The sequence below is a fragment of the Artemia franciscana genome, chromosome 10 (assembly GCF_032884065.1).
Source record: "Artemia franciscana chromosome 10, ASM3288406v1, whole genome shotgun sequence".
NCBI lineage: Eukaryota > Metazoa > Arthropoda > Branchiopoda > Anostraca > Artemiidae > Artemia > Artemia franciscana.
Window position 1 is genome coordinate 50,596,725 of NC_088872.1, and position 18,464 is coordinate 50,615,188.

The 18,464-nt window shown below is 33.1% G+C and overlaps 1 protein-coding gene across 2 annotated transcripts in view; it reads left to right on the plus strand.

The window, feature by feature from the left end:
- LOC136032326 (nitric oxide synthase-interacting protein homolog) overlaps positions 1-18,464 on the plus strand; it is a 48,425-nt gene that overhangs the window by 27,471 nt on the left and 2,490 nt on the right. The window contains exons 5-7 of one of the 2 annotated variants that reach the window (XM_065712636.1): positions 1,423-1,541; positions 9,703-9,890; positions 15,932-16,040. In XM_065712636.1, coding sequence (XP_065568708.1) covers positions 1,423-1,541; positions 9,703-9,890; positions 15,932-16,040 — 416 coding nt within the window. Of the gene's footprint in view, positions 1-1,422; positions 1,542-9,702; positions 9,891-10,234; positions 10,425-15,931; positions 16,041-18,464 lie in introns of those variants that run through there. The other variant, XM_065712637.1, reaches the window with a different exon arrangement.

Consider the following 18,464-nt stretch of genomic DNA (forward strand, 5'->3'; position numbering starts at 1 on the left):
CAAATACTTTAGCGCAAAGAGTGAGGTATTGTGGAGGAGACGAACCTCCTTACATACGTAATAATTTCTGCTCGTTTTAGGTTCTAATGCTGCTCCTTACTTCCAGCTAAAAAAAACCATTTTTTTAACATTTTTTTCTCATTGTTTTTTCTTAAATAATGCTAGAAAATCTTGCGGCCCCTTCATGGAAATTTTCTTCTCTCATGATAAATTTCTCCATGGAAAGACCCTCCCACGTAACCTCTCCCCGACCCCCGTAACGGGAGAAGTCCCCCTTAAAAAGTCTGCACACTTCCCAATAACCATTACTATATGTAAACAATGGTCAAAGTTTGTAACTTGCAGCTCTTCCCCGGGGGAATGTGTGGATTAAGTCGTCCCGAAAGATACAATTATTAAGTTTTTCGCCTATACTGAACAAAATGGCTATCTCAAAATCTTGATTGGGGGACTTTGGGGAAAAATGAGCGTGGGAGGGGACCTAGATGACATCCAATTTTTTGGTCACTTAAAAAGATTTCAAACGTGGGTCATGAAAATGACCCACGTTTGAAATCGTTATTTTTCAAGTTTTGTCCACCAAAAAAGCTCGATATTTCGATGTAGAACAATCGTGGAAAGAATTTATTTTACAATTTAAGAAGAGAAACAGAATTTACTTTGTAATGTGGGTTTCATATTTATTATTAGCTTGATCTTCTGCTTAAAGTAAGACACTAGGAATTATGATTTATTTTAAACTATCTAAAACATGAGTCTAATAAGAAAAAAGACTAAGGCAATGTCCAATTAATTTTGAAAATATTGCCTTATGTTTCCAACAATAATAGATACAAATAAAACGAAACGAGAATATTGAAAAACGGGCATAATATTTCAAAATAGAAAGTGGAAAATAAGAAATATTTTCCCACCAATAGTAATAAAAGTTCGAACGTTTCGGCTTCACATCCAGAAGTCTTTATCAACAGGAAAAAACTAAACTACATTATATAAACCATAAAAACAAAACAAGAACACAGACGATAAAAAGCCCTAATGTCCAACATGGTGGGCATAATATTTGAAATATTATACCCGTTGTTCTACATTTTCATTTCTTTTCGTATGTAAATGGAAAGGCAATATCGTCTAAGAAATTATTTAATCGTCAACAATGATAAATATTTGTTTTCTCGTGGAAATTATTGTTGATGAACAAATCAGTTCTCGCTATTGCTGATCAACATTATGTTTCCCAAAAAAGAACTTTCGTAACCTCTTGTACAGCGGAAAATATTAATACAGTATAATGCAACATAAAAAAATCTTCTTTTTTGTTCTTATTTTTCATTTTCCATGTGCTTCTTTATTCCCCAAATTTTAAATAATGTAATTTTTTTCCACGATTTTGGTGCTCATTTTTTTTTTTTCATTTTTTAGGTGACAGCGCTTCCGGCAGTGGTCTTTCCAATATGTCAGGGGAGAAAGCAAAGGAACTGCCTGCATTTTGGGCTCCGTCTCAGACGCCTGATAGTAAACCAAGAAAAATTCCAAAACCTGTAAGTTTAGGCTGCTCGTAAACCTAAGCCAGTGTATTTGTCCGGAAAAACTTCAATCAAAACAGGCTGTACTTAGCACTGATGTGGTTCTATACAGAACAATACATGAGTAAAATTATATGAAAAAAATAAGTAAAAGATAAACACAAGTAAAAGATAAAAATAAGTAAAAGATAGAAATAAAGCACGTAAAGAAGAAATTGAAGTCTAATAGAATGTTGCTCCATGTGACTTCATACTGTCTTTATTAATTTGTCACGTCGATTGCCCGAAACCTTTGGAGTTGGAATACGTGACTTGAGTTAATTATATGAAAAAAAAGTAATTATTCCGTGTATGAATAATTATTCCGTATATGAGGGTGCTACCCCCCCCCCCGCCCCCTTGAAAAAATTTAAAAGACCATTGCAGTGTCGCTTCTGCTTTAAGTTTAAATTAAAAACGGGCAAAGAATAATTTTTAAAAACAAAGTTTTTTGATGGAAGTAAAATTATATGAAAAAATAAGTAAAAGATAAAAATAAAGCACGTAAAGAAAAGATTGAAGTCCAACTGAATCGTGCTCCATGTGACTTCATGCTGTTTTTATTTAATCCAAACAGTTTCAGTGATTGATACTAATTTTTTTTTTATATTAGTCATGTTGGTTGCCTGAAACCTTTTGGAGTTGGAATACGTGAGCTGGATACGTGAGTTGGAAGCCCGATCACAAGACAAGCGTATAATAATTCTCTGCATAAATTTACTACGTTTGTGGTCAAAGAGGTCAGTCATTTCTTAGGGACATATTTGAAATACGATGCAACTTATTGCGGTCTCACTGGTTTTAATTCGGTGCTTAATCCATTGTCCAAGAGACTCAAATTGCTTATTGTCCTAGATATGTCATTATTGTCCTGGATACTGGCATTCCACTTTCTGGCGGTCCTCTCGCGTTTTCACTATCAGATATAACCTTTAATTTGTTGTTCTGCTTCTAATTTAGAATTTAAAAATAAAATTTTGTTTTCCGTTAAATTTCCAGTTTTTCTCCAAATTGTGCTCCGGATTTTTTTGAAGAGGCAAGATGGCTTTCTGGGAACAACTAATTCGTTCGTCTTGTGGTAAGGCAACATATGTTCTGTAACTTTGATTTTTAATTTTGCTAATGGTTACTAAGAATGAGATTCCATTTCCAATTCTTTCTTTTTTGCTTAAAAGTTGCTCTTAAACAATTAAAAAAAGACAAAAAAGAAACGAAAAACTAATGAATAAGTAGGAAACTATGAATAATTCGGAAAAATTAAGGTAGTTAGGTAGGAGATGAAGGTAGTTGCTGGTTTCGTATCAAACTAGGAGCTAGGGTTGTGTCCTCTCCATTTACATTGACCATTTTGATTGACTTTGTCCTAAGGAGCACATAAAGAGCAGTGGGAGAATATGGAATAATTGGTAACTTAAATTTCTCCTAGATTTAGATTATGCTGGTGATTTGACCATCCTAGATGAAATTGTTAGCAAAATGGAAAGTTTTTAGAGATTTTGAGAGTTTAGGGAGCTTGAATAGATTTCGCTAAGTCGCTAAGATTAGGAATAAGTGAAAGTGCAAAGGTGATACTTAGTGAGGAGAAGATCGATCAAGTGGACAGCTTCACTTACCCAGGTGGCTAGGTAGTATTATTGGTAAAGACGTTGGGTGCAGTGAATATGTTAAAAGTAAATTAAAAGTTAAAAAGTAATTTTAAAGTAAGTAAAAAAGCCAAGGACCTGGATGTTTTTTCGCAGTTAAATTTTTTTTCGAAGAATAGAAAGATAAGTCGCGAGCCCAGATTAGAATAGTGGAAGCTACAGTGATGGCAGTGGTCAAGAATGATTCTGAAGCGTGAGTGCTCCGAAAGACGAAGGAGGATTTAATGGTTGTATTCCAGAGAAGTTGCCACCGGATTGTTTTGGGTACCCGACTGATTGACCGTATTTCAAACAATAAACTGCAGAAAAACCCAGTTCAATCCCGCTTTCTAGAAATATAATGACACAAAGGTTGAGATGGCTAGGACACGCTCGGTGGATGAAGGATGACAGATTGCCAAAGATAGTCCTTGACCTACTGTCTAGGGCTAAACGAAAAGTAGGTTGTCCGTCCCCGAATGGGATGGGAGGATGCCGTAAGGAAAGATTTAAGGGAAATAAGAACTTCCTGGGAAGATGTAAAGAGGGTGGCTTTAAATAGCCTGGGATTTAGAAGGAGCGTGCGTAGCTATGTTGGCCTCAGACAGCTTGGTGCTGCAGTGAGTTGTTAGTAGTAGTTGTAGATGTTCCACTAGGAAGAATATTACTGTTAGGGAGAAAAGTTGTCACTTTTGTTAGATTTATCCTCCACTGCCTAGAATTTCACAGTTTTGGGTGGCAAATCTGCTGAATTGTGCTGAGTATTGTTTCTGTCCATTTTATAATCATAGTCAGTATGTGACGAATGTAACCGTGTGTCTATAGTAATATCTTGTATTTCATTCTAAAGGGTAGAAATAACGTTAGAAAGTCGTGCGACAACAGAGAATCGCCTATAAGGTTATTTCATCAACTTTTACATGATCTTTTACATGATTAAATAAAAAAAACCAATTTTTTTAGCTGAAAGTAAGGAGCGACATTAAAACTTAAAACGAACAGAAATTACTCCGTATATGAAATGAGTTGTCCCCTGTGCAATCCCTCGCTCATTACGCTAAAGCTTTTAATTGTTTTAAAAAGTAGAATTGTGGCAAAGAGTCAAACTTTAGCGTAAAGAGCGAGGGATTGCACAGGGGACAACTCATTTCATATACGTAGTAATTTCTGTTCGTTTTAAGTTTTAATGTCGCTCCTTACTTTCAGCTAAAAAAATTAGTTTTTTTTTATTTAATTTCTGAACGGTTTTGAATTAATGCATGTTTGGTTTTGGCTCTCCGCCCATAAATTATTAAAATGAAATTTGTATATTAATTCTTTTTTTTGGCTAAATGGCTTTCTCTTAGTTTTGATCAGACGATATTGAGAAATAAGGGCTGGAGAAGGAGGCCTAGTTGCCCTCCAATTTTTCGGTTACTTAAAAAGGCAACTAGAACTTTTAATTTTTAACGAACGTTTTTATTAGTAAAAAATATACGTAACTTAAGAATTAACTTACGTAACAAACTTTCATAACCTTATATTTTTATTATGTATACGAGGGGGTTTGTACCCTCGTTAATACCTCGCTCTTTACACTAAATCCTAAGTTTTGTCCCAATTCTTTAAGAATGACCCCTGAATCAGAAAGGCCGTAGAATAAATAGTTGAAATTACTAAAAATACTTTAGCATAAAGAGCAAGGTATTTATCTCCTCCTAAATACCTCGCTCTTTATGCTAAAGTATTTTTAGAACCCCTCATATGCGTAATAATCTCTGTTCGTTTTAAGTTTCAATGCTACTTCTTCCTTGCATTTGAAAAAACGTTTTCACGTTTATTTTTCATTGTTTTCTTATAGTAATGCTAGAGAATCCTGCGCCCTTGTCATTGAATTTTTCTTCCCCCATGACAGATTCCTCCAAGGAAAGATCCTCCAACATAGCCCCCTCTCCTCAGCCCCACCCTCAAACAAAATAAAATCCCCCTGAAAACGTCTGTACGCTTCCCAATAACCATTACTATATGTAAACACTGGTCAAAGTTTGTAACTTGCAGCCCCTCCCCCAGGGATTGTGGGGGAGTAAGTCATCCCCAAAGACATAGTTATTATGGTTTTCGACTATGCTGAACAAAATGGCTATCTCAAAATTTTGATCCGTTGACTTTGGGAAAAAAATGAGCGTGGGAGGGGGCCTAGATGGCCTCCAATTTTTTTGGTCACTTAAAAAGGGCACTAGAAGTTTTCATTTCCGTTAGAATGAGCCCTCTTGCTACATTCTAGGACTACTTGGTCGATACGATGACCCCTGGGAAAAAAAAAAAAAAAAAACAAACAAATAAACACGCACACGTGATTTGTCTTCTGGCAAAAAATACAAAATTCCACATTTTTGTAGATAGGAGCTTGAAACTTCAACAGTAGGGTTCTCTGATACGCTGAATCTGATGGTGTCATTTTCGTTAAGATCCTACGACTTTTAGGGGGTGTTTCCCCCTATTTTCCTAATAAGGCAAATTTTCTCAGGCTCGTAACTTTTGATGGGTAAGACTAAACTTGATGAAACTTATATATTTAAAATCAGCATTAAAATTCGATTCTTTTGATGTAGCTATTGATATCAAAATTCAATTTTTTAGAGTTTTGGTTACTATTGTGCCGGGTCGCTCCTTACTACAGTTCGTTACCACGAACTGTTTGATTGTTGTTTTTTGGGGTTTTTTTTAGCGGTTCATGTGGGGTAAGCCCGGTTTGTGGACAAATACTTTCGATGTTTTATAGGAAATGGTAGAGTCTGGAGAATTAAACTCTTAGTAATTTTCCACGAATTTTAGACGACTTCTTGATTGCCTAACAAAAACTTTTTTTGTGATTCATAGAACCACCGTTTTGTGGACAAGTTTGAAATTTTATTATAGGGCATTATTTGATATTTTATAAAAAGTAGTACCCATGGGGATTATACTTTAGAGAGTCAGCTCAAATGTCAAGTCCGATAAATCTCTGAAGTTTCATTAATCTGTATTACAGTACTTATCTTTAAAATAATAATTTGTTTATCACTTCATTAATAAAGAATTTGTAATTTGTATTTATAATAATAAATTAATAAACAAAAAATAATAATAAAATAATTAATAATAATAATAATAAAAAAAACACTTTGGAACGAAAGCAGTTTTACCCTCCAATTGACATTAGAGCAAGAATATCAGCTAAAGGATGATTTTTGATAGTCTAAGCTTCTAGGAGACTTGATAATGAATACGCAGACTAGTTTACATGTTTCTATGACATTCTCCTCTCTGGGACAAACGACATTGGAGCACCGCATAAAAGTGGTTACTGCTACTACTATAATGAACGACTTATCACAGCAGCAAGCCACCTGAGGTCAATACAGTTTGGCACAATCCTCCTCCAACCCCGGTCAGTTCAAAACCTCACCGTTTCTCTCTCCCACGATATTTCTGTTTCCTTTAAAAACCCTATTGGAATGTGAAAATGTTTGAACAGACAAACTGTATTCAAACCAGTAGCTTGGTAATACAAAAATGGCTAAGCAGAATCTTTTTCCTTTTTTTAATATTTGTTTTAATTTTTTAGTATTTTTTATCCTTTTTAAATATTTTGTATTTATATGTTTGTCGTTTGATGGATTTTAGCCTAAATTTCCTCTGATGGAATTTATGGTGCAACAGATTTTCTTCTTTTTCGCTTTTCTTCTTGTGGGTTTGACAACTTTTTCGTCTTTTTTTTCCACCATTCGTGCTGTTTATGCTAAAGTTTGACTTTTTTGGAACAGGCTTGTCAAACTGTTCTTGCTATCAAATCCATCTTTGCTATTAAATGTCAAATTATTCTTACTATCAAAGTGTTATTTTTTTTATTTTTTTTAGACTAAGTAACTTGAATCTAGCTTGTGTTTGTTGTTATTTAAAAATAGGGATATAGATTGATTTAATTTGTTTCAGGGAAAGGTAGCAAAGCGGCTACTTGTGTGCATAGGGAATTATAAAAGTAACAACATATATTAATAATAATTTATTTGTGACCCACTTGAAACAGCGGAGTATAAAAACAAACACACAGAAAAAAAAACACACACAAAAAAAACAACTTCTGATAACACATTAAATTACTGTAGAAAACATTTTAGAAGATTATGAAAAGGCTTAATAGTAAAATGTATCGAGTCGGACAATTTCTGGTGTTGCACTTTAAGTTTATTTAATAAATCTGGAGCCCCGAAATTTGTTACCATATCACTGTTCTTGTACCAGGGAGGAAGATATTTCCTGGCACCCAATATTGGGTGCCAGGAAATAGCGAATAGAGTTGGTTTTAAGTAGAAATTATATAATTTGGGCTCGTTTATGTCATCATTTTTCTTGAAGCAATATTTTTCTTCGGACAAATTTTTCCTCGGCGTTGAAAGTGAATTTAAAGCAAAGAAACAAAATCAGTTTTACGCCCCCAATACTTTGCTGGTGAAGCCAGCTAAAGGCTGCTGCAACACTTCGCGGTGCACAAGCAATCTAAATTTAATTACTTTTAGCATTTAAGACGTATGCTTCATGGATCTCTTTATGTATTACATAAAGGAAATATGTTTGAACATATTGAACATGAACTCTTTGTGTATTACGAGGAAATATTTTTCCTCGGACAAATGAAGAGCTAACAACTACAGCGTTGAAAGTGACTTTACGGCAAAGAAACAAATCAGTTTTACGCCCGCGACACATTGCTGGTGAAGCCGGCCAAAGGCACTGCAACACTTCGCGGTGCACAAGCAATCTAAATTTAATTATTTTTAGTATTTAAGACGTATGCTTCATGGATCTCTTTATGTATTACATAAAGGAAATATTTTTCCTCGGACAAATGAAGAGCTAACAATTACAGCGTTGAAAATGAATTTACAGCAAAGAAACAAATCAGTTTTACGCCCGCGACACATTGCTGGTGAAGCCGGCCAAAGGCACTGCAACACTTCGCGGTGCACAAGCAATCTAAATTTAATTATTTTTAGCATTCAAGACGTATGCTTCATGGATCTCTTTATGTATTACATAAAGGAAACATGTTTGAACATATTGAACATGAACTCTTTATGTATTACGAGGAAATATTTTTCCTCGGACAAATGAAGAGCTCACAACTACAGCATTGAAAGTGAATTTACAGCAAAGAAACAAATCAGTTTTACGCCCGCGACACATTGCTGGTGAAGCCGGCCAAAGGCACTGCAACACTTCGTGGTGCACAAGCAATCTAAATTGAATAATTTTTAGCATTCAAGACGTATGCTTCATGGATCTTTTTATGTATTACAAGGGCTTTTTGGTAGCACTAATAATTTAAGGAATGAAAACCGGAATTGGGGAAGTTGGAGGATTTTCCTGGCAAAGTTTACCTGATGGTTAAACCAGTTCCTTCCTCAGGTTATATTTTCAAAATGAAATAAAATTGTTTTCTAGTGTATGTACAAGGACCTGATCGTTACATGCACTAACAAAAATCAAAGCCAGTGCTGTTTAGTTTAACTAATTAGACATAATGTCCGAATTTACGGACCCAATAATAGTTAACTCTAATCATAGCTCTAAACTATACTATGCACTATAACTTAACACTATGCATTTTAACTTACTTGATGGGTTCATGACATTCCAAATCCCACAAGTGTTTCTAACTGTACCATGTTCAGTTCAAGTTGCTATTTTTAGATTGAAGCCCATTCATTGTTAATGTGATGCGTCCGTTTTACTGTTTTCTTCAAGTCTTTCGAATTTCTTTTAACGGTTGTTTTCTGTTTATTAGTTTGTATTTCCTTTTCTTTCTCAATATCTACTTTTTCTTACTGCTTCTAGGCTTCTTTCTTATTTTATCTACTTCCATCTCTTTTTCTCTATAATTTCGCTTTCCTTCCGCTATTTCCTTCTCACTCTTTGATTTTTAAATTTGAAGCTATGATTGGTTTCTGTTTCCAGTTGCTATTGTTTAAACAAGGTAAGTCATTTAAATGTTCAAACGGATAAAAAAATGGAATCGGGCTGTAATCAAATATGAGGAGGAAATGCAAAATTTAATAATACTGTCATGGTAAATAAAAGTGTCATTTCCTGATGGAGAAATCAAAAAAGTACACAGAATAAATGATACATATTGGGTTTAAAAGTAAATGTAAAGAGTGATAAACTCTTTATCACTCTTTTATCGGATGCAAAATTTATGTTTGGGGAGAGGAGAACACCAAAGACGTTCGGGCTCCCCATTGGGATTTTTTCCCCTTCGTCCCGTTAATTGGTGCAACTTTTGACCTTCTGAGGGGGCACGTTCCCGATTAGATTCGCCCCTAAAAAGGTTGGTATCAAACCCCTTAGTCCTCTAGTTACTGTACAGATAATAAGCTGATACAATAGCACACTCAATTTGGCTAAGAACTAGAATCAAAAAATGAAATTTGAATTGTGAGATGAATCATTCGTAACAATTGACAGTTTGGGAAACCTTTGCTTTTCTTTTGCAGGATAAGAATGTCTACTGTCCTATGTCAGGGAACCCCTTGAAGATGAAGGACCTCATACCTGTTAAATTTACCCCTATCAAAGATGGTGATAGCAAAACGAGTCTAATTTCAAAAACGAACCGTTATGTCTGCCCTGTTACTAACGATATTTTAAGTAATTCTGTACCTTGTGCTGTACTAAAACCAACGTAAGTTCACTTTTTTCTTCTACTACGCTCTCATAATGTTTTACAATTATCAGATATTTCTGATATTCTGAATTCTGGTCCCCAGAATTGAGCTTGCTGTTTGTCACCGGCAATTGATTGATTTGACATTGAGTGTATTTTTAGTCATGATAGAAAAAGAATAAGATAGAATAAAGAGTAAAGAAGAGGATAGAAAGAAAATGTGAAAGATAAACAATATGTGGATGATATCGCTCAGGGATGCAGAAATAACACTCGAGGGACCATGTTTTTTTATTAGCGCTTTTATGTTATCCCTAAATAACGCATGAATTTTGCGTTTTTCTTTTGCGACATCTCCATAGAGGAGATGTTGTCACAATGGATTGTGGTGAGAAAATCATAAAGAAAGACATGATGCATCCCCTCACTTCTGAGAAGTTGACAGATAAAGATATAATCCCTCTGCAAAGGGTAAGTCGCATTTTAGAGTATTTATTAGTTCCGTATATGACCCGGCTGCCTAATTTAAAGCTATAAAACAACCATAGGACAAAGTTGACTAAGATGCTTTGGTGAGCTTGATTATAATAGACCCTATATCTACTGGAAACCCCTCTTTGTTTTTTTTACTACGTGTCTGATTATGGAGTATGTTTAAATACAGTATTTGTGATTATATTTATAGGTGTTAAAAAGGGTGTCTAAAGTGAAAAATAATGGCTAAAATTAGTCTTTTTTTTATTATCTTTGTTTATGGTATGTAAAGAATTTAAGTTTGAATGGATGTTGGCCAATTGAAAGTAGTGACTTACGTTAGTTTTTTTTTTAATTTATCATGTACTTTTAGGGTGTCTGAGGCATAAAATTTGATATGATGTTGGCTATTCAAAAACAGCGACTGAAGTTACCTTTAATTTTATTTATTATATTTGTTTATACTTATTTTCATTTTTTCTTTTGAAGTAGAATTTTTTTTTTACTGAGGATGCACCTGACGGTGCACTTGGAAAAGGCAGTGCACCTGATGAAGCACTTAAAAAAGATGATTCCCCTGACGATGTGCCTAAAAATACCACGCACTTGGTCTGGTTTGGAATAGATAAATCTTCGTGTTTGATAAAAAAAAAATGTGTTAAAAATGTTGGTAAGGAAAATTCTTTTTTCCTCCATAAATTACTGTCTCATTCTTCGTCAATGTGCAAAAATAATGAAGTTACTTATCTGGTCTGAAGTATATTAAATACATTTAATACAAGCAATTTTAGTTTTTTATAAATTTCTTGTACGTTACTTGGGCTTAATATTTGTGATTTTTATAGTTTTTACTACAATTCTTACGTTTTCTGTACAATTCGTTCATTTTTGGTATTTAATTAAAGCGTCATGAAGTCCCTTTCCGAAACCTTGTGCGCCCTAACACAAAATAACGTTAATACCCTAATCTTATTACAAGGGAAATAGCTTTCATCTTATAAATTCCAAAATACTGAAAAAAAAATATATATAATCCCTATAAAAATCAAGGTGACTGGAAAAATATTGAAAATGAACTGAATGTTTAATGCATAATTGTTTAATGTTTAATATACTAATTACAGGAGACATCAACAATTAAAGTTTACAGATTCTATTTAGCGACATTTTTTTATTTTGTTTTACGGTTAGAGGGGAACTTTAGCCCAACTCCTATGGGTAGTAATTTCTGTCCTTTTTGGTTTAGCTTTAGCACTCATTTTAATTATCAATCGTTTAGGATTTAATTATTTGTATTTACCAGTACCCATTTCTTTTATGTTTTTTATGATTATTTATTTTTATTTCTGTTCATTTTCAGTCAATTATACATGAACAGTAATGTTTGACCGTTTCACGTTTAGATTATTGAAGGATTTTATTTTCTGTCCGTCGGTTTCAAATGGCTCTTTAATTTTCGATTGCATAACTCAGTAGCCTAATTGTATAATGTACATTCCCAGATTGCTATGAAATCACGATCTTGTGCCAGACTTAGCACACATCTGCCATGCTTGGCACAGATCATTCACTCTTAGTACTTTTCTCACACCTTTTTCTTTGGGTAGTTTACTTTTGCATGTGCAGACTGTGTGTTTTCGTTGTTGTATTTTAATGGGGGCAGATACGATGGACGAGGGTTTTTGAATTCCTTCTGGGAAATCCAGAACTTTTTACTGTTCTCGCTTTTCTTCTATTTCAATAAAAATTCTCCTTTTTATGTGCTTTAACCTGTATGCGCCTGAGAGGCTATATTTCTCCAAAATAAGTTCATTAGTACGGGTATGCATTGAGTTTCGTTTTAAACAAACTTTTCCTCTTGTTATCTTCCCAATAAATTAGTTTTATTTCCATTAATTCTGTTTAGATGCTACTTCTTTTCCATAGTAAATTTATGATGGAATGGCGGATTAGTCTTCTTAGTTATTTAGCAGGATGAGATTGAAGAGCACAAAACACACAAACATACGCAAACACAGGAACAAGTCTACGCACATACATCAAATTACCAATTACGCACTTATTGTTTGATGCAAGATGTACTAGAGTTATGTTCGCAGGAATTTTTCAATACAATCATATATATTTAAACAAAAACAAAAGTCTTTCTGGAGAAGTTCCCTCTTCAAGTGATAAATTAATCAGATGAGTCAAAATAGGAATAACAATTATTTTTGTTGCTTTAACAACTTTTAACGATACTTCATCTACTTCACAGGATTGTGATTTTATACTCATAACTATTTCATTTCCATCACAATTTGTAAAAAGGAATTCAGAAGTAACATGACGAGGTTTAAGTTTGGGGACTGGTGGACTTCGAGAACATAAGATTAAAAGAAAATAGCCAGGTGGTTGTTTCACCCACCTGGCTAATTGCTTGCAATTCCCAATACCCAAGGGTTTTCCCAATAGCCAAACAATTTTCATTTCCAAACGGACTCGGTCTGGGTCGAGGTTTTGGAGGGTCACGCTTTACATTTCAAAACAGACACCCACCTCGAAAATAAAAGATTTGTCTATTTTTCGTACAAGTTCTACCATTTGCATTCAATGCACATCGAATCAAAATCTCTGAGCGAAAAAATATAGGATTACCCTTTAAATTGATGTGCAAAAGAAAACACTATTTTTAGCTCAGCAGTGGGTATATTTTCTTTTACATAACCTGTTCATCTAAATTAATCTTCGTAAAATCTAACGTACTTTTACTAAATAAACATCTTTTGTTTTTTTCTCCCACTGGATTAACATTATGTAAAAAGATACAGACTAATTATGTTTTTGTCAAGTTTCATAAACGGGTTTGCTATCGAATAGATACTAGCAGTGGCGTTATTAAGATTCTTAGAATCTGTTTCAAAAATTTGGCGGGAACAAAAAAGATGATGCGTCTGGTAGTGCATGTAAATAGAAATGTGCTTGACGATTTACCTAAACAAATACAATACATTTAAAAAAAGATGATGAACCTAAAAATGGTGCGTAGTGCACCTGAAGATGCAGTTAAAAAAAGGAGATGCATTTAAAAAAGACGATGCGCCTGACTGTGCGCTTAAATAGAAATGCAGCTAAAAAAGATAATGCACGCAACGATGCACTTAAAAAGACGATGCATCTGATAATATACCTGGAAAGGGTGCATCTTGCACCTGACGATGTACTTAAAAAAGAAGATGCACCTAAAAACAGTGATTCATTTAAAAAAGACGATGCGCCTGACGCTTCAGTTAAAGAAGACAATGCAGTTAAAAGATGATTCACCAGAAGATGTATCGACTACTTTAGTCGCTATTTTAGAATACTTAAAAATATATTGTATGAATATAGCTTTTGGTAGAATTCAGTTTAGTTTTTCATGGTAGTAGATCCCTCATCTATTAAGTCATTATGTAATATTAGGAGAACATGCCTTCCTTTCCCTCAAAAGAATCAACAACCATGTCATTAGTAGTAAAAGAGTAACCAGAATCAACGTAGTAGCTTGCAAAAGCTAATGTTACAGTTATCGAATTGGTTACAATGGACTCGTATTTTGTCATTAGAAAATATAACCATTCAGATTTTTAATTGTTGAAAACGAACATTTCTAATCCAGTAACTTATTGTGTAATAATAAATAGTAACATCAAAATAGCATCTTTGTCCATTTTGTCCTATGTCTGTTTTATAGTTTTTCAATTTTCAATATACGAAACTAATAATTACTCTAATTGATTATAATAAAGTTTGATTATAATAAACCCTATATCTAGTGGAAACCTCTCTTTGTTTTTTTTTACTATGTGTCTGATTATGAAGTATGTTTAAATATAGTATTTGTGTTACATATATAGGTGTCAAAAGAGCGTCTAAAGCGAAAAATAGCGGCTAAACATCAAAACATCAAACATAAAACATCAAAATAGTAACGGAAAATCTAAAACACAGAATTTTGACAACAGGAGATAAATCAGTAAAATAGCTTTTTATTCTGATTCCAAATACATGTGTTTGTTAAATTGAATGTTACCCATCGAAAGCTTACGTGCCTGAGAAAATATGCCTGATTTTCAAAAAATGGGGAAAATATCTCCAAAAAGTCAAGGACCTTAAAAAAATCACACCATCAGATACAGTATATCAGGGAATCCTAGTGAGGAACCGTCAACAAAAGTGTGGAATTCTAAATTTTTTGTCACAACGAAGATCACGGATGCACGTTTATTTGTTATTTTATTACTTTTTTTTCCAAGGATGGTTTTATCGAACTAATGGTCCTAGAAGATCTGGAGATGGTTCATTTGAGAGGAATTGCAATGTTCTAGTACTCCTTATCACGAGGTCAAGCCTTCCTCTTCTTCAAAAAAAGTCAACAGCAATATTAGTAGATGTAAATGAATAATGAGAATCAATGCATCAGCTTGTAAAAGCTGGACTAAATAGGGTTATGCTTACAATTCATAAATTGATTGTAATCAATTCGTGTATTGTCTTCAAAAATCAGTACACAAGAAAAATTCCTGTTCAGCTGGACTACGATCAGTGAACAAGATTTTGTTTCCAAGATTTAAATTTCGATCTAACCAGACTAAGTTAAATAAAATCTTTTAAGAAAAGAGAAATGAGTCCTAATCTAATTAGTACGGCGGAATAGGGTTTTTCTGGAAAAAATTTGGGTTTTAGCTCGTATGAACGATTGTTGATTCTGGAAATTGAATACGATGATTCTTGGAAGACCTGGCAAGGAACAACAAGATCAGCTCCTATAATCTGCTATTGACTATTTTCCAGTTCCAGTTAATTGCTCCGGATTTCCTATTATTCCCCTTAGTCATCACAATTATCGCTGGCTACACAATCTCTTATTTAATTCGTGTGACCAAGGATAGATTTTGCGTCTAAAGCCTTAAACATTGATCAAGATGAACTTTCTTCATTTTTTGAAGTAAAGTAGAGAATTTTATTCTGAAATGTTTTGTAATTTCTGCTGATATTGAAGAACTGGGAAGTCTAATCCGAAACAAGTCTGCTAGTGGTACTGATATGTCGATGTTCATTGTAGCAACATTTTTTTTTTTTTTTTTTTTTTTTTTTTTTTTTTTTTTTTTTTTTTTTTTTTTTTTTTTTTTTTTTTTTTAGTCTCAGTTAAATCTTTGACTTCAGTGAACTCGTGAACAGTGACTCTTGTTGTAATTTCCTTTTTTATTTTCATTTGAAAAAGTGTTGTTCCTTTCATTGCTATTGTGTTTGAATGATGGATCATCTTTCTTTTTTTTTTCTTTTTTTTATACTTGAAATCGCGTGTTGCTGTTACAGATAAAGTACATTGTGTAAGAAAAAAAGAAGATCTTTCTAGCCATTAAAAGAAAAGGCTGGAATATCCTCGTTTTTTCCTATTCACAATTTGGTTCATTTTGTCATGCATAGCCATTGTGGTCTTAGGAAATATTGTCGCTGTTTCGTAATCTTTTCTAGTCACCATCATTTTTACCACAGGTCGCTGATATACCCGTGTTGCTACTGTATCTTTTTAATAACACTAATTATTTGTTTCCCCAATGTAGAGGAGATGTTGTCACAATGGATTGTGTTGAGAAAATCATAAAGAAGGACATGATCCACCCCCTCACTTCTGAGAAGTTGACAGATAAAGATATAATCCCTCTGCAAAGAGTAAGTCGCATTTTAAAGTATTTATTAGTTTCCTATATTAAAAGTTGAAAAACTTTAAAACAGACATAGGACAAAATGGACAAAGATGCTTAGGGGAGCTTGATTATAATAAACCCTATATCTACTGGAAACCTCTCTTTGTTTTTTTTTGTAATATGTGTCTGATTATGGAGTATGTTTAAATACAGTATTTGTGTTACATATACAGGTGTCAAAAAGGGCGTCTAAAGCGAAAAATAGCGGCTAAAATGAGTCTTTTTTTTTTTTTTATTATCTTTGTCTATGGTATGTAAAAAATTTAAGTTTGAATGGGTGTTGGCCAATTGAAAGTAGTGACTTTGGTTAGTTTTTTTTTTTTTTTTTAATTAATCATTTTCGTTAGGGGTGTCTGAGGCATAAAATTTGATATGATGTTGGCTATTTAAAAACAGCGACTGAAGTTACCTTTAATTTTTTATTATTATATTTGTTTATACTTATTTTCATTTTTTATTTACTGTGCTGTTGAGGTTTCTCTTCTTTTGTTCAGTTGGAACTTTTTTTTTTTTTTTTTTTTTGTGACACAAAAAAATTTTTAGTACTTAATGGTCATTCCAGTTTTGATGTATTGCTTTGGGATTGAACAATTGTGTAAAGTTCAGTGGCGTAAATTCACGAAGATTTAGGGAGAGGGAAGAAAATATATTTTCCCAAAACTATAATACAGGTTACATATACAGGGAAAATATATTTTGTCCCCTCTCCCTAAATCTTCCTAAATTGACGCCACTAGATTTTTCAATCCGAAAGATTACGCGTAAAAGTTGAACACTGTTCAACTTATTGAACAGAAAAAAATATTTTGCCCCCCCCCCCTATTTTTGTGAATTGGCGACATTGGATTTTTTAATCAAAAAGATTGTGTTTAAAAGTTGAAGACTGTTCAACTTTTAATAGAAAAATACATTTTGACTCCCCTCCCTATATTTTCGTGATCTGACGTATTCAGGGTGGGGAGGGGTAGGGGGTTTGAACCTCCCCGAAATGTTCGTCCGACTCGAAAAAACGTAACAAAAATGAATATAAACAAATTTTGTATGCGTTTTTTGCACCCTCTCCCCCCTCCCGAAAAAATCCTTTTGTAACACCCCTCCTGAAAAAATACTGGATACGGCATTCGTCCGAAAAAAATCCTTTTACCTCCACCCCCCTCGAAAAATACTGGATACAGCCCTGCATAACATCACTGGATTTTTAAATTGGAAAGATAATGCTTAAAAGCTGAACACTGTTCAGTTTAATAAATTTTCGAATGGAAGACATTATTGGCGCTCTAGTCGTTCGTAATTGTGTATTATCCACAAGTGCGACTATAATGTGGGTCTGGCACAATTTCCTTTTTTTATTTTCATTTGACAGAGTGCTCTTCCTTTCATTGCTATTGTGTTTGAATGAGGGACTGAAATTACGTATCTATCTTTTTGTTTTTTCATTTTGTTGATTTTTTTCTTTTTTTTATTTTTTTTTTTTTATTTTATAAAAAAAAAATATTTTTATATTTTATTTTTTATTTTATTATTTTTTTATAAAATTTTTATAAAAATATAAATATGAAATATTAAAATATAAAATATGAAAATATAAATATAAAAATATATATAAATTATATAAAAATATAAATATTAAAATGAAAATATAAATATTATAAAAATATAAATAAATATAAGAATAAAAATATAAATATATTTTTATAAGAATAAAATTTTTAAAAAATAAAAAAAATTTATTTTTATTTTTTTAGTTTTATTTTATTTTATTTTATTTTTTCACTTTGTTGATTTTTTTTTCTTTTGATAGAAATCGCGTGTTGCTCTTATCAATGTAATCGCGTATGCTATCATTTTGAATCCTTTGGTATTATGCAGTTTATATCTATTTTACCTCTCTTTCATTTTTGACTCCAATTTCGAACAGGAAATATCTGTACTGAAATATCTAAATTATGCAATTCTTTCACAAAAAGTACCTGTTCCAAATTAGCAATTCCAAGTTAGAATGTTCTTGTGTTTGTTTATTTAGGTACGTTTTAATATGAAGACATTTTGGGTACATATCATATAATACCATTACAATTATTACACTTGGCTTCTAAACCTGATGTACGATTAAGTAGTCATTTTTAGAAATATTTGAAAAGAATGTTCTGTTCTGTATTAGCAATTGGGGGCATGAGCACTTATTTCTTGACACATTTGTCAAGAGTCGGCAATCTTATTAGGTGAAATATGCATTGGACAACCCAGTCTCTTGACCGATTCGGCGGTCACTGGAATAGTGGGACAGGGCTAACAGAATAAAGGAACTATTAAGAAAAAGGTCAGTATTCCGTCTGGCATAAAATTAAACGGGGAATAAAGAAACAATGATGGATTAAAGAAAATGTTT